The sequence below is a fragment of the Elgaria multicarinata genome, chromosome 11 (genome assembly GCF_023053635.1).
Source record: "Elgaria multicarinata webbii isolate HBS135686 ecotype San Diego chromosome 11, rElgMul1.1.pri, whole genome shotgun sequence".
Taxonomy (NCBI): Eukaryota; Metazoa; Chordata; class Lepidosauria; order Squamata; family Anguidae; genus Elgaria; species Elgaria multicarinata.
In genome coordinates, this window is record NC_086181.1 from 13874618 (window position 1) to 13889189 (window position 14572).

The window sequence follows — 14572 nt, forward strand, 5'->3', positions numbered from 1 at the left end:
TTGTACCCCTCCACTAAGGTTGGGCATCCCTGCCTTAGTGGTTTAAAAGGTAACAACTTTTTTGCAAGATCGTTTCCATTTCTAATTAAAAGGTTGCATTTTCATTCTTGAAGCAGAATGTGTTATACAGGTTGAACCCATGTAATAAGAAGTAAGCAGCACTGTGTTCAAAGAAGCTTATTCGCAGGTACCCATGCAGCCGTGCTCTGTAAATGTAATCGTGAGATTTATTAGGGGTTTGTTTGGATATCTGTCTTTGGGTGGAGTTTTTAACCAGCTCATTTGAGTATACACAATTAGGGATTTACGGATTTTGTAAAATCCACTCCATCTGCATTTCGCAGATTGCCAGGTGCCTCTCGTTCCATTATGCGCTCGTTGGTGGAAACAGATTTTTTCCAATTTCCTGAATTTGGGCACAAATGTGCAAATCCTCCTAAAATGCACAACCGCTCCTCCCCCTCCCCCACAAGGTGCATTTTCATGCTTTAACCTATAGGAAAAATGCACATTTTTTGGCCAATGTTTTATATATATATATATATATATATATATATATATATATATGCATTTTTCTATGACTAAATTTGCATCAAATTCTGGAAAGTTTAAAAATATATATCCGTAAGTCTGTGTAACCCATGCAACTCAGGAAAAGCCGGTCTGCTACAAAATCTTTGGGTCAGGTTCATAGAAATCTGAACTCATTTTATTCCATTTTAGATTTCTCTGACATCCCTATACATAATAGAAATCTCTCTCTCTCTCTCTCTCCCTCTCCTGGGGATGTTGCTATGGATTCTCCTTAGGGGTGTGGCTGTGGGACTCTCATTATGCCTTCCTGCCACTAGTATGGTGATGATATGAAAAGGACAGGGCTCCTGTATCTTTAACAGTTCTATAGAAAAGGGAATTTCAGCAGGTGTCAATTGTACGCATGCAGCACCTGGTGAAATTCCCTCTTTATCACAATAGTTAAAGCTGCAGGAGCCCTGCCTTCTTGACCAGATACAAAAGAGGGCAGGGCTCCTGCAGCTTTAACTGTTGTGTTGAAGAGGGAATTTTTCACCAGGTGCTGCATGCATACAAATGGCACCTGCTGAAATTCCATTTTCTGCAAAACTGTTAAAGATACAAGAGCCCTCTCCTCCTTTTCATATGGTCACCCCAGCCACTGCACCACTGTGGCTCTGCAACCCAAGTTTGAGGAAGGTCTCATAGAAGAAGAAAGTTTCTTCAGTAGGTAGCCAGCAACATGTTCCTTCTCAGAACTGTGGCTCAGAAATGTCAGGTTCTCAAACGATGGCCAAAACCATTTTTCAAAGCTCAAATTCCTGGTAAAAGTAACATTTCATTTTATTGCATTTTTTTAATCGTACCCTTCCTCCAAAGAGCTCAGGGTGTGAGCATGGCCCCCCTACGTTTTATCCTCACAACAGCCCTGAGATGTAGCTTTGTGGTCCAGGAAGCTTTGTTTCTGATTTGAACCCAGGTCTTCTCACTCTAAGCCAAACACTCCAACCGTTACGCCACACTGGCTGGCAGCAGCCTGCACCACTGTTGCTGCCATTGCTGTTTCTGTAGCTGAATTGCTTTGTGGCGGTGATATAGTCCTTATTACGCCAGGGCTCATTCCTTGCCTCCTTTTCAGAGACAAACATCAGGGGAAACAGTTTTGAGCTCTTGAACTCTGAAGGGACTCAGGAGCATCATTGTCCCCAAACATAGAACTGAAACTCCCGTGGCAGGGCAGTGGCGACAGCTTCAGTGTGTTTGTGTGTTGAAGGAAAATGGCATGTGAGGAAGGGTTAAACCCACCACCACCACCACCACCACCACCACTGTTTTTCTGCTCTCAATTCTCCTCCTGCCAGCTGCTTTTCTAAGGGTGGAAGAAAACAGTCCCTCAACTCCTAGCTATACTGTCTGGGGAATGCTGAGAGTTGTAGGACTTTCCTCTATCTAAACATCCATAAGATTGCAGCCTAAAAAAGAAAGAAAGAAAGAAAAACAGCACGTACGCTCTGTTGCATGCTTTTGTGCACAATGTGCAGCTAAACCCTAAATCCCGGCTGATTTTCAAAATAGACAGCCCCTGGGATCTGCAGTACATTCCAGGAAAAGGGGGCAAGAGAGAGGGTGTGATTAGTTTAACTCCGTACATTCTGCTCCATTTCCTAATCCAGACACTTCCGTGGCCCAGCTGGGTCTCCTTCCCTTCTGCTGTCCGGGCATCACGGTTTAGGTGACTACAGAGGGGATCCCACATTCTGAAGTATCTCTTTGCTAACCAGATGCCAATTCCAGATCTCCCCCCTCCATCAGCTCTTTCCCGCCTCCTTCGCACCTCAAGAGGTGCTTGATCTAAGCCAGCAACCTCCAAGTAGTATTGCGAAGAGGCTCAGCCATGTGGGATGCACATGTAGGTGTAGCTTAGGGAGCAACTCCAAGAGCTGCCTCTTAAAACATTTTAGGGGAGGTTTCATTCTGTTGCCAGTGTCATAGCACTGGTAGTGCCAGAAGGAGGGACTGGTGGGCGTTTTCAGAAATCATCAGGCTAGAAATGGCATCTACTCCATCCCTGTCCCTTATTAAATGAGACCCTTTCATGTAATAAAAATTGACTGAATTTGTAAAAGGAAAGAAGGAAGGGAAAGCAAGAAAGAAAGAAAGAAAGAAAGAAGAGAAAGCAAGCAGGGACTTAGCAGGGACTTGCAGGATGTCATGTTCTCTGACCTGGATGTCCTGCAAGTTGATTCCAGATGTGCGGAAGCCAGCTGTGATTATTCCCTCTGTGGTGAAGAAAAGTACTTTGCACATGATCAGAGTCAATTTATTTCCCAGGGGATAGGCAGGAGCACCATGATGATTCTGCATGGATCAATGGGAGTCCACCTGGAGAAGAGCCTTCAGTGGGGTGACCCCCTTTCTATGGAACTCCCTGCCACTGGGTGCCTGACAGGCACCAAAATTGTGTAATTTTTGGCACCTCCTGAAAACATCTTTATTTCAGGAGGTGCCAATAAATCAGTCATTTCTGGGACTGACCAGCCATGGCTTTTACTGGTATTCAGTTGTTGTTGTTTTAAAATAACACACTTTTAATATGGTATTTTATTCTTTTATTTTTAAGATCTTTTATTGTTTACTACTCTGGAATCTGTTTAGTTGTGGAATAGTATCTAAAAGTTGTAAATAAATAAATAAATAAATTAAATAAATTTACAGCTCCCCATGTTTCATGGTTCATTTGTTTATTCTTCAGGAGCACTTAGTAGAGATGAATCTCTCCTTGCAACAAACACATTCTTCATGTATTACAAGGCAGGGACCTGATGTTGAAAAATGGTTTGGGGGCTGATGTATTCAGCTCTGGCCTAGCCTGATCCCTCCATTATTAATACTGTACAACATCTGTTGCCTGAATCATCAGAGGCACCTTTTTAGTCCATCAACCAGCCAGCCCTACTTTTAGGCAGCATGAGGAAACTGCCTCAGGTGACATTTGCTGGGGGACAGCAGCTGAAGTTCCCTGGCTGTTCCTCTCCTCTTTTGGAGGACAGAGTTGTGTGTGTGTTGATCCCCTAAACTGGCATGCTGCCCTCAGGTGTGCCCCATTGGCAGTGCTGAAGTAAGCTTCAACTGGCAGTCCAGTCAGCTTCTGTATGTCGAATGGGAGACGGGGCACCTCCTTGACCTTTGCCTCAGGAAGCAAAATCTCTTGGGCCAGCCCTGCAATCAACAGCCTATCTATCTATCTATCTATCTATCTATCTATCTATCTATCTATCTATCTAATGAATCATTCTAACTGCCTAATTGACTCAGTGTGTTGTAGTGCTAAGTGAAAGCACTCATAGAATCATAGAATAGTAGAGTTGGAAGGGGCCTACAAGGCCATCGAGTCCAACCTCCTGCTCAATGCAGGAATCCACCCTAAAGCATCCCCGACAGATGCTTGTCCAGCTGCCTCTTGAAGGCCTCTAGTGTGGGAGAGACCACAACCTCCCTAGGAAACTGATTCCACCGTCGCACTGCTCTAACAGTCAGGAAGTGTTTCCTGATGTCCAGCTGGAATCTGGCTTCCTGTAACTTGAGCCCATTATTCCGTATCCTGCACTCTGGGAGGATGGAGAAGAGCTCCTGGCCCTCCTCTGTGTGACAACCTTTCAAGTATTTGAAGAGTGCTATCATGTCTCCCCTCCATCTTCTCTTCTCCAGGCTAAACATGCCCAGTTGTTTCAGTCTCTCTTCATAGGACTTTGTTTCCAGACCCCTGATCATGCTCGTTGCCCTCCTCTGAACACGCTCCAGCTTGTCTGCCTCCTTCTTGAAGTGTGGTGCCCAGAACTGGAAACCGTAATATTATGTGGGGGAAATGATGAAATACATTACAGTTCTAAGGAAGTGTCTGCGTGTGCCTCTGTTCCTTATCTCCCATGACCGACATATTCCCTTTGTAGTTTCTAAACAGAGCAGACAGATCTATAAAATCATAATCATAATAATACTGACAGTGGAGCAACAGCCTAGCCAAACGAATGACCCCGCGGGCCTCGGTGGGTCGATCGTTTTGGAGAGGAAAACCCGGTCTGAAGCAATCAATACGACAGAGCCCTTATTCCACAGAAAACAGTTAAGTCGGGCGAGAAGGCAGCCAAAAGCCACCCACAGCAATGTCCCATCACTTCACAACTGCGTCGATAAGAAGGAGAGCTACATTACACACGGATGGTCGGGCTGTGTATTTGCTCCCCCAAGTCTTTCTTTCTTTCTCTCTCTCTCTCTCTCTCTCTCTCTCTCTCTCTCTCTCTCTCTCTCTCTCACTCTCTCTCTCTCTCAGAGCCAAGGCTGAAAGACTGTCCTGCTTTGCTAGCAGCAAAGCTCAGGCAAGTAATGAGGGCTATAAAAAGTGATTTTACGGCCGGCATCTGAAAAAGCATACACCCACCATTCACGCTACTGCACCGGGTTTGGGCCACCTCATTACTGGGAAGATATTGCAGAGCTGGAGAGCGTCGAGATGAAAGATAATCAAAGAAAGGTTGAGGAGGGCACACGGAGGAGGAACCAGTTTTGCGAGGTGCAGTGGGGGTGGGGGGTGGATGGGGGTGGGAAATGGAAAGGAAAAAGAACAGAGATTCCAGAGAGGGGAAGGACAGCTCAACCCCATCTTATTATGAGCCACTGGGCTCCATCCTACGAGCGTTTTATTGAACGCTCATTACTGGGCACTCAGGGAGTTTGCTCAGGTCCCTCACTTATAGCTTTATCCCATGTACCTGTTTTGCTTGGATTATCCCTACAGCGCTAAGCTGTCAACCTTTTGCTGTTGTTGCTTAATCACACCCCCAGCGGCAGCGCTTTGCAAAGGGTTTGAAGAGGGGAAATGTAAAAAAAAAAATCATAAAAAATCAACGGATGACCCAATCCGATTCAAATTTGGTATGCTTAAAGCTCTCCTTAATATCTATTACTGTGCCAATTTTGAGGTCTTTAGCTTTAAAGCTCACGCAGATGTAAGCATTTGTTTAATTTTTCTCAAATCCTGCTCCTGCACTCCAGTGGCTGCTCGGAAAACAACAAATGATGTGCTCGGAAAGTAGTACCAAAATATTGCACTTCTTTTGGCTTTATAGCACAATTAAGGCAGGATGCATGGGAGTACTTCACAGTCAAAGCAGATTATAAGGTGGAAAACTTCTGAGTCCTTTGCATGCAATTCACAGTGATTGCACAGTATAACCCTGGTGTGATAAAGCTTACGATGTTGCCTGCCTCCTGCGCCCCTTCCGCCTCTTCTGGCTTTCCTTCCGCGACAAAAAAAAACACCCCTCTTTAAATCCGATTTTTTTAAAACTCGGAATTGCTGCTCTCTCCTGCTGTATCCAATTTTGTGGATAGTGTTCAGAACCTTGGATAGCTCCCTTAGAGTTCTGGCTGGTTCTGACTTGAAACCCAGGATGGATTCACAGCCCCACCAAAAGTGGAGCCGCTAAGCCTCCACTGTCAGTCAGAGAGTCCCAGGTCCTAGCTCCCAGGTATCTACAAGGCTCACTGGGCAACCTTGGGCTGGTCTGTATCTGTCTGCCTAATCTACCTCCCAAGGTTGTTGTGAGGATAAAAAGGGGGAAGGGAGGGACCCTGTGTCCTGACCTACCTTCCTTGGAGGAAGGATAGAGTAAAAATATACTAAAATGTATGTATCAGTCCTGGAATTACTCTTCAAACCATTTACAAGCCAAGGAGCATCCCGTTTCCAGAGTATCCTGCAGAAAGGATGTCCTTGTGCTTAGTACAAGGAGCCGTATGTGTGGGTTGTTCAACCCACACTAGTCCCTGTCCACTGTGCAGCTCAGTAGGGGTTGGCATGCATTGAAACACTCAGCATGTCTCAACTGGGATGCTTGGAAGTTCTGAAACAACCACATCCAGTGCTCAAATTAGAGCCATCTGAATGCACAGCGCCTCCTCTTATTCCCCCCTCCCACAATAGTTCATCCTCAGAATACCAGAAGATGCAGTTCAGCCCTGTAACCCAACTCTACATTTCCATGTTCCTCAAAATGTTATAGGCACACTTTCTCCTGCCCACAAGCCAAGGAACTCATTCAGGACACTGGAGATGTCCTGGAGCACATCTCCGCTTTTTCAAAACTGATCCCTCATTTCCTCCATCCTTTGCCCCAGGTTTCAGGAGCATTTACCAAGGGAACAGAGAGCTGCCTGGGTAAATCTCCAAACTGGCATTCATTATTAAAGCCGCAATTAAAGCCCTAAAATGGCTGGTGAGCAACCAGAGAGCCCGTTCAAGCCGAGTCATGCTCCAATGTGCTGGATCTCTCCTCTCTAGAAACACTTTGTTGTGATGGCAAAGTTGCATCGCTGTGAAATGTCTGTTCTTAAACAAATAGGCAATTTGAAGCCGAGGGATTGGAACTGGGGAGGCGAGCGGCGTCTTTCATGAATGAAAGAGACAAGGCAGGCCAGACAAGATTCGGTTAGCTCGGGGTCTGTGCATAGAAGAGGGGGTAATTTTGTTGAGTCAGACAATTAGAGCCTTGTTTCTGTTATTATTGATCTTGCAGAGGACTCAGAAAGGAGTTGTCTGAGACCAGGGAAGTGAAAACATCTTGCGAGATGTTGTTGGGTGCAAAATGAAGAGATTTAAAAATAGGGCCAGATGTACCATGAAGCCACGCGAAGCAGTTGCTTCAGGCCACAGATTTCAGGAAGAGACCGTTTTCACAACTTCCATTCTCAGTGTGCATCATTTTAATGAATGGACTCCGGTTCAGAGGAGGGTGGGGTTGTAATTTTAGCTTTCCCCTCCTAGTTGAAATGCAAACTACATCTATGACATGTAAGCAGAGCTATGTTGTTCCCCAGCATGATTCTTCGCTGTTATCATCTCTTCCTTAAATGCTGTGATAGAGGGTGGAAAGGAGAAAACGGTGGTGCTTGAAGTAGGCAATCCAAATGGCTTTTCCCATCCACACGTTGACCTGGGGGTCACAAGCCATGCCATAAAGTGCAAATGCCATTGAAATGAATGGGGGATGTACAGCGCTTGTGCAGGGGAACGTCCTGATAATTTGTGCCCCATGGGTCAGATCTGCCTGTCTTACTTTCCGGTGGCTTTCATGGCATGGCCCTAAAGCTGTCGCCTGAAGTGGACACCTTGTGTAACTTCCCACATGCGCAAGGGTTGTTGTTCTGACATGTTCCTGCATTTAGAGCATGACAGGAAACAATGGCTCTTGGTAGTTCATGTTTCGGATTACAACCCCCATCATCCATGATGACTGGCCCTGCTGACTGTGGCTAATGGTGGTTGTAGCCTGAAACATGTCACAAGCACCAGCTGTCCTATCCCTGCCAGTGTTCTGTAGCGGCTAAAGTGTTGGACTGGGAGTCGGGAGATCCTAGTCCCCACTCGGCCATGGAAACCCACGGGGTGACTTTGGGCCAATCACACACTCTCAGACCAACCTACCTCCCAAGGTTGATGTTGTGAGGATAAAATGGAGAGAAGGAGGATTATATACGCTGCCTTGGGTTCCTTGGAGGAAAAAAGGTGAGATATAAATGCAATAAAATAAAATAAATAAAAAATTATGGTGAAGGAGCAGTCCAGATGGCCTCGGACACCCTTCCAAAACTGCATCAGTTTCTCCCTGGGCTAGTGCAGTGCTGGCCTGCTCCCTGGTCAGGTTTTGCTACCAACACCACCACTAACACCAACAACAACACCCAGTCCTGTCTGCCTGTCCCCCCACCCCATCTTCCCTCAAATTGAGCCAGTGCATTGCAATGGAGGAGGAGGAGGAGGAGGAGGGTGAGGGTGGAACAAGATTGTGGACTTGGGGCCTTTTTCAAAGTGCCTTTTGAAAATTCACGGGTGTGCCAAGCCTGAATCTTCTCAACGCCTCTTAGAAGGAAATAATAATAATAATTGTATTTATTTATTTATTTATTACATTTCTATACCGCCCAATCGCCAGAGCTCTCTGGGCGGTTCACAAAAATTGAAACCATTCAACGTATAAAGGAAAGGAAAGGAACCTCTTGTGGAAGCACTGAGTCATTACTGACTCTTGGAGGGACCGTTTTCTTGGCAGGCCTTATAGCGGGGTGGTTTGCCGTTGCCTTCCCTGGCCATGATTACCTTTCCCCCAGCTAGCTGGGTACTCATTTTACTGACCTCGGGAGGATGGAAGGTTGAGTCAACCTGAGCCAGCTGCCTGAAACCAGCTTCTGCTGGGATCCAACTCAGTCGGTGGGGAGAGTTTCAGCTGCAGAAACTGCTGCTTTACCGCTCTGCGCCACACGACAGCATAAAACCATAATATAAAATACAATATAAAAGCTCAACCAGATAATAATAATAATAATAATAATAATAATAATAATAATAATAATAATAATATACATGAAATCACCACCACCTTCTTTCCTGCGTGTGTTCGCTGAGCTCTTGCTGGGGGCATGAAAGAGGGCGGCGCTGTCTTGTCTTCGTTGCGGGGGGGTGTGTGTTTTGAGCCACCCAGCCAGTGGGAGGAGAGCATTGATCGTTTTAATAAATTAAAAAAAAAAAAAAGTGGGCTGAGCTTCCCAGTTACAGAAAGCAGGTGCTGTCCTGCCCGGCGCGCTCAGTTATACTCTCGCTGCCGCCGCTGCTCTCCGCCTCCTCTTCGCCTCGCTCTCGCTCCCCGCCGCCCCCCGCCCCGGAGAGACGCGCATCCCGGAGGAGCCTTGGGAAGAGGATGTTGGAGAAGCCGCCCGCCGCGCCCACTCCCGCTGCCGGTGTCTTCTCCGCCGCCGCCTGTGCCGCTCGCCGGCTCTGACGACCATGGAGTTGACGGGCAGGCTGGCGGTCTTCGTGGGCTTGCTCCTGCTGGCCGGGGTGAGTGGGCTGGATCGCAGCCGGGGGGAGGGCGAGCGGGGGAGCGGCGCGCGTGGGTGGGCGTGGGGCGTGGAGGGGGGGGCAGAAGACGAGATAGGGGGCGGCCGTGGGGAAGGGGGCGAGAGGACGGGGGCTGGGTTGGCACAGCCGCCGCCGGCTCTTCCTTTGGGGAAGATCCCCATTGCGAGGAAACGTCTGGGTTCGCATGATGGGATGCCGGGGAGGGGGGGGGCAGGAGCCGATGTCAGCCCCCCCCCGCATCGAGTAGACAAGTCCCCTGCATTTCAGCGGGTCTCCTCGAAGTAGGACTCACATTGGCTCCTGCTCCGAAATGGGACGCGCGCTGGCGCTTCTCCTTCGGGACGGCTGGATAAATGGGCTGAGGCGCGCTCTGCCACTGTTACCGTTTGGGGGGCGCGCGTGTATGTGTGAACCCCCTTTTTTTGGAGGGCGGGCGGGCAAGAGCAAAAGCACGGATCGATAAGTCAGCTTCCTGGAGAGGGAGAATGAAAAATGGAAGGGCTGAAAAACATGAACTTTTTTGGGCATCCCAAATCTATTATTATTAATAATGATGATGATGATGATGATGATGATGATGCCGACGCCGACGCAAATAATAGATGAGGGTAGAAACTGGATGGGACTCCGGGACCCAAAGAGGGCATCACCGTCCTTGGTCCCACCCACCCAACCACACCTCCCATCTGCTTATCGGAATCCCCCCAAGCAGAAGGTCTGTCTGCCTCTTCCCCAGCCTAGCGGAGAAGATTTGAGGGCAAATGCTGGAGTCCAGCGTGGAGGTGGGGGAGCACGATGTCGCTTCTACTTTCAACAAGAGTGTGTCTGCGCTCGTGTGGTTTATATTATATTATATTAATCTTCTGTGTTGGTATCAAGAACATTTGGCATTGGTCCTTGTGGTTGAGAAAGAAGAGCGGATTCAAAAATGTATTGGGGCAGGAGTTTGAGAATGATTTCACCCTTTTATTAAATAGTTCAAATAATCTGTGGTGTGGTGATAAAAGAGAAAGGATTGGATGAAAATTGCTTCAGAAATTATTTAGTGCTGCTGTTGTAGATCATGATGATGATAATGATGATGATCAGGTCTGGGATTAGTGTGGGTGAACGGGGCATCCAGTGAGGAGATGCTCCGGGAAGGGGTTCCGTCACAAAACTATAAGAGGATACCAAATTCCTGCCCACCATTCCTCCAAGGCACTGTGAGCGGCATTTTAGCTTCACAACAACCCTGTGAAGTAGGGTAGGCTGATTGATAAAGACTTGCTCAAGGACACCCACTTAAAAAAGAGAGTGTTGGTGACAGCTGTGGGGGTGTGGCATTTTCAATTGGGGCAGGAGTTTGGAGGGGAGATTAATCCTCCCCCCCGCCCTCACTTGTGCTTTTTTTCTGGATTAAAATCTGACTCCCAGCTGCTATTTGCCCCATAAGGCAAAACATGCAGGTACATGTATGGTGGGTTGTAGCCAATGTCAGCCCTACTTAGAGGAGACCCATTGAAATGAATGGGACATAAGTTAAACTAACATACCTGTGTGTTTCAGCCTGCATGGCAAATAGCAGCTTGGAGGTGGTGGTTGGGATGATTTTAATCATGGAAATAGTTCAGGGGAAAGAGTGAACACTACCTCTCCCCAATGCCATGGCACCAATCCACACACCACCACCACCACCCCCGCTGGCTACTATTACTACTTTAAAAAAATCTGTCAAGGAGCGAAAGATCTCCCCAAATGCAAACTACATCCATTAGAAAATGCCTCCGCTTGAAGCTTTGCACAGTCAATTCTGCTACAGCCCCGCTGTTTGGTGGGACTTGGATGTCTCCAAAATGCAGCCGCCTGCTGCCGTCACATGCAGGGTGTGGGCATGAGAGGGGAGGAAGAAAGGGTACAGCTAGGAGGGGGAGACGGTGAGAAAAAACTGAGAAGGGGGGAGATCTGGAATGAATAGGCAGGCAGAAGGGGAGAGTCCGGATGTTCTGATTGGGGTTGGTGACTAATTTGCAGGAGAGAAAAAGAGAGAGTGGAGCAAATGATCCCAAATCACTACTACAGATATGCTATTTCAGTGAGGAAGGAATTCTGCATGTGATCAGAGGCCGTCTTTCCTTTGTTATTGCCTCACCTGTTTCTGGAAATAATGTTGGAAATCGTGTCTACAGTTCAGTCTTGGCTCAGATGACCCCGGCGGGTCACCTTGGTGGAAAAGGGAGCCGTCGAAGGATGGCGTATTGGCAATTTAAAGGCTCCCTCCCCCCAAGTTATAGGGGTGATGGGCACATGGGGCTGGGTCGTGGAATGGGAGAAGCAGCTGGCAGGACTTTGAGACTTGATTATAAGGCCCTTAAGGGGAAGGGCGTGTTTGAGGAGGGAATGGAAGGCACAGCGAGAGAAGTGGTGGTGCCATGGGGGTAGGATGTGGGGGCAGCCATCAGCAGAATAAGCAGGAGGACTTGCTTTGCCACATTTTCAAATAAGTCAAGGCCAGGGGAGGCTGGTGGCTCTGATGTCAGTGGGGCGGTGCATCTGCTTCGGGTTTCAGTCGCAACCTATCAGAACTCTAAAGGAGCTATCCAAGGTGCTTCCGCACCTTGGATAAGCTCCTTTAGAGTTCTGACAGGCTGCGACTGAAATCCAGAGCGGAATCACCGACCTGCTGACATTGGAGTCACCAGCCTCCCCTGGCCAGGGGGGATGCAAGACCATAGAGAGTCTAAAATGACCCACCTGCAGTGCTGGAGAGGTGGCACTACATGGAGGATCTGGGAGGGATTCCCGGGCATAAGAGGCACGGGTGGCCACAGGAGTGGTTTCCCAGCCTGCTTGGAGCCTGGCAGCTGTAGGTTTCCTTTGAATTGAGTTAAGCGTTGTCTTCGTCTCCTCTGCATGTGTCCCCGGGCAGTCTCTGGCTGCGGACTGCAGAGTACAATCCATTTCTTTCAGTGCTAGGGGAAGATGGTTCGAGGTGCCATCCTGCCCGCTATGAGTGGGGGTGGGGAGGGGAGAGAGGGGAACTCCTGTAACATCAGGGCTGACCTTAACATTAGGCAGAGGGGGGCGGTCATCCCAGGCCACAGATGTCATGGGAGGGGTGGTGGTGTCAGAGAGTATCAGCAAGATGCTAGAAGACAGAACTGTGGGGTCCATGGGGCCTGGCCCACCCCCTCTAAACTAGCCTCCTGTCTTCAGATGTAACAGAGGACACTGCCCCATCACCAGCATCAAACTAAGATTCAAATGTATACTTTTGGAGGCTGCGTTAAGACCGTCCTCTTCCAAGAGGCATTTCATCTGTCATCTGTTGCTCCGATTATGAACTTTCCTGCAGACTCTTCAATTCTTTTAACATATAATTTTGAATTTTTAAAATAAATCTTTAAATATAAGGTTGTAGCTATTACCAAAACAAACAAAGACGCAGGGGGAGGTGACTTACAAACAACACCAACAGCAGAAAACGTAACAAAAACCAAACAAAAGTTATCCAATCAAGATAACTTTTCACTACACCATTGGTTAAAACAAAAATTAAAAAAAGAGAAAGATTTGATCCTCCTGTTTCCTACATATACTTTAATATATTTGACACTTCTGTTTCCTATATATACGCTTTAACAGACCATCTATCTAAATAAACATCCAGATGAAACTGATGATAGCAAGAGATATATAAAAATATAACATCTTCAGTCCATTGAATGATATGGGGTGGATGTGTTTATCCTTCCAGCCTTGGAGTATAAATCCCTTGGTGACTGTTAGGGCTCCCAGACCCCACTTTTGCTGTGCATGTGTTCTTCCCCGCATCACAGGGAGATAATTTAAAAGCGAATATTTTATATGTGTGTGTGTATTATTTTTATTATATTTATTCTTTTGGTTGTTGTATTGTTGCTACCTTCTTTTTTTTTAATGTCTGTAAACTGCCCCAATGGCATCTGCCATTGGGACGGTATATACATGTGCTAATTAAATTTTTATTTATTTATTCATTTATTTATTACATTTTTATACCACCCAATAGCTGAAGCTCTCTGGGCGGTTCACAAAAATTAAAACCATTAAGAACATAATAAAACATCCAACAATCTAAAAACCCAAATACAAAATACAATATAAAAAGCACAACCAGGATAAAACCACACAGCAGAAATTGATATAGGATATAGGATTAAGTAAGCGTCCAGGCCAGCCGGCTTCCGTACATGGAAAAGGGACTAGCAACGGAGGCACAATGTTGCCCTTTGCCTCAGACGGCAAAATGTCTTGGGCCGACCTTTTCTTTTCCATTCCAAAAGTTTGGAACAGGCAAAAGAGAAATATTCTAGGACTCCATAGCTTCAAAAATACAGATAAATACATGCCATTGTAATGTTCCACAACATGTTTATTCCCAAGCATGCTGAAACGAGGGGGAGGCGGGGTGGGTGGGTTGGGAGAAGAGAGTCTAACATGCATAGTTTCCGGGAAACGCCTTCATGCCAGAGGGGTCTCGGGATAACACACTCCAGCGGGGCGGGGGTGGGGTGAGGGAAGACAGAGCCAAAATGAAAAGTTGTCTCTTCTGAGGCCATCTGGATTTTCAAAGTGTTGAGAAAGCTTTCAGGCTACACAGGACACTTCTGCTTTTCTGTGAGCAGAAAATGAAAGGGGAAAAAAGCGGCATGTTTAGGATTCTGACTGAGGATTATCAGGAGATGGGGGTGGAGGGGGAGGAAGAGAAACAAACTGCATGTCAGTGGCTCTGCCATAAATTTGATAGTCAGGGATATCCCTGAATCTATGGGGATGACCTTAGCTCAGTGGTAGGGCACATGCTTTGTATGCAGAAGGTTGGGGTTTCAACCCCTAACCTGCCCAGTTAAAAGGATTCAGTCCCAGGGGAGTGAAAAGGTGAGATCCTGCAGAACAGCTGCTCATCAAAACAGACAATACTGGACTAGATAGGGAAACAGCCGGATTTATTTATTTATTTATTATATTTATATACCGCCCCACAGCTGAAGCTCTCTGGGCAGTTTACAACAGTTAAAAATAGTAAACATTAAAAAGTATGTTGTTTGTTGTTTATTCGTTCAGTTGCTTCCGACTCTTCGTGACTTCATGGACCAGCCCACGCCAGAGCTTTCTGTTGGCTGT

The 14572-nt window shown here is 47.0% G+C and overlaps 1 protein-coding gene across 1 annotated transcript in view; it reads left to right on the forward strand.

Moving 5' to 3' along the window:
• Positions 1–9224: 9224 nt before the first annotated feature.
• Positions 9225–14572, forward strand: part of NGFR (nerve growth factor receptor) — a 57734-nt gene continuing 52386 nt past the window's right edge. Inside the window, exon 1 of the mRNA XM_063137787.1 lies at positions 9225–9406. Coding sequence (XP_062993857.1) covers positions 9353–9406 — 54 coding nt within the window. The 5' untranslated portion in view covers positions 9225–9352. The remainder of the gene's footprint in view (positions 9407–14572) is intronic.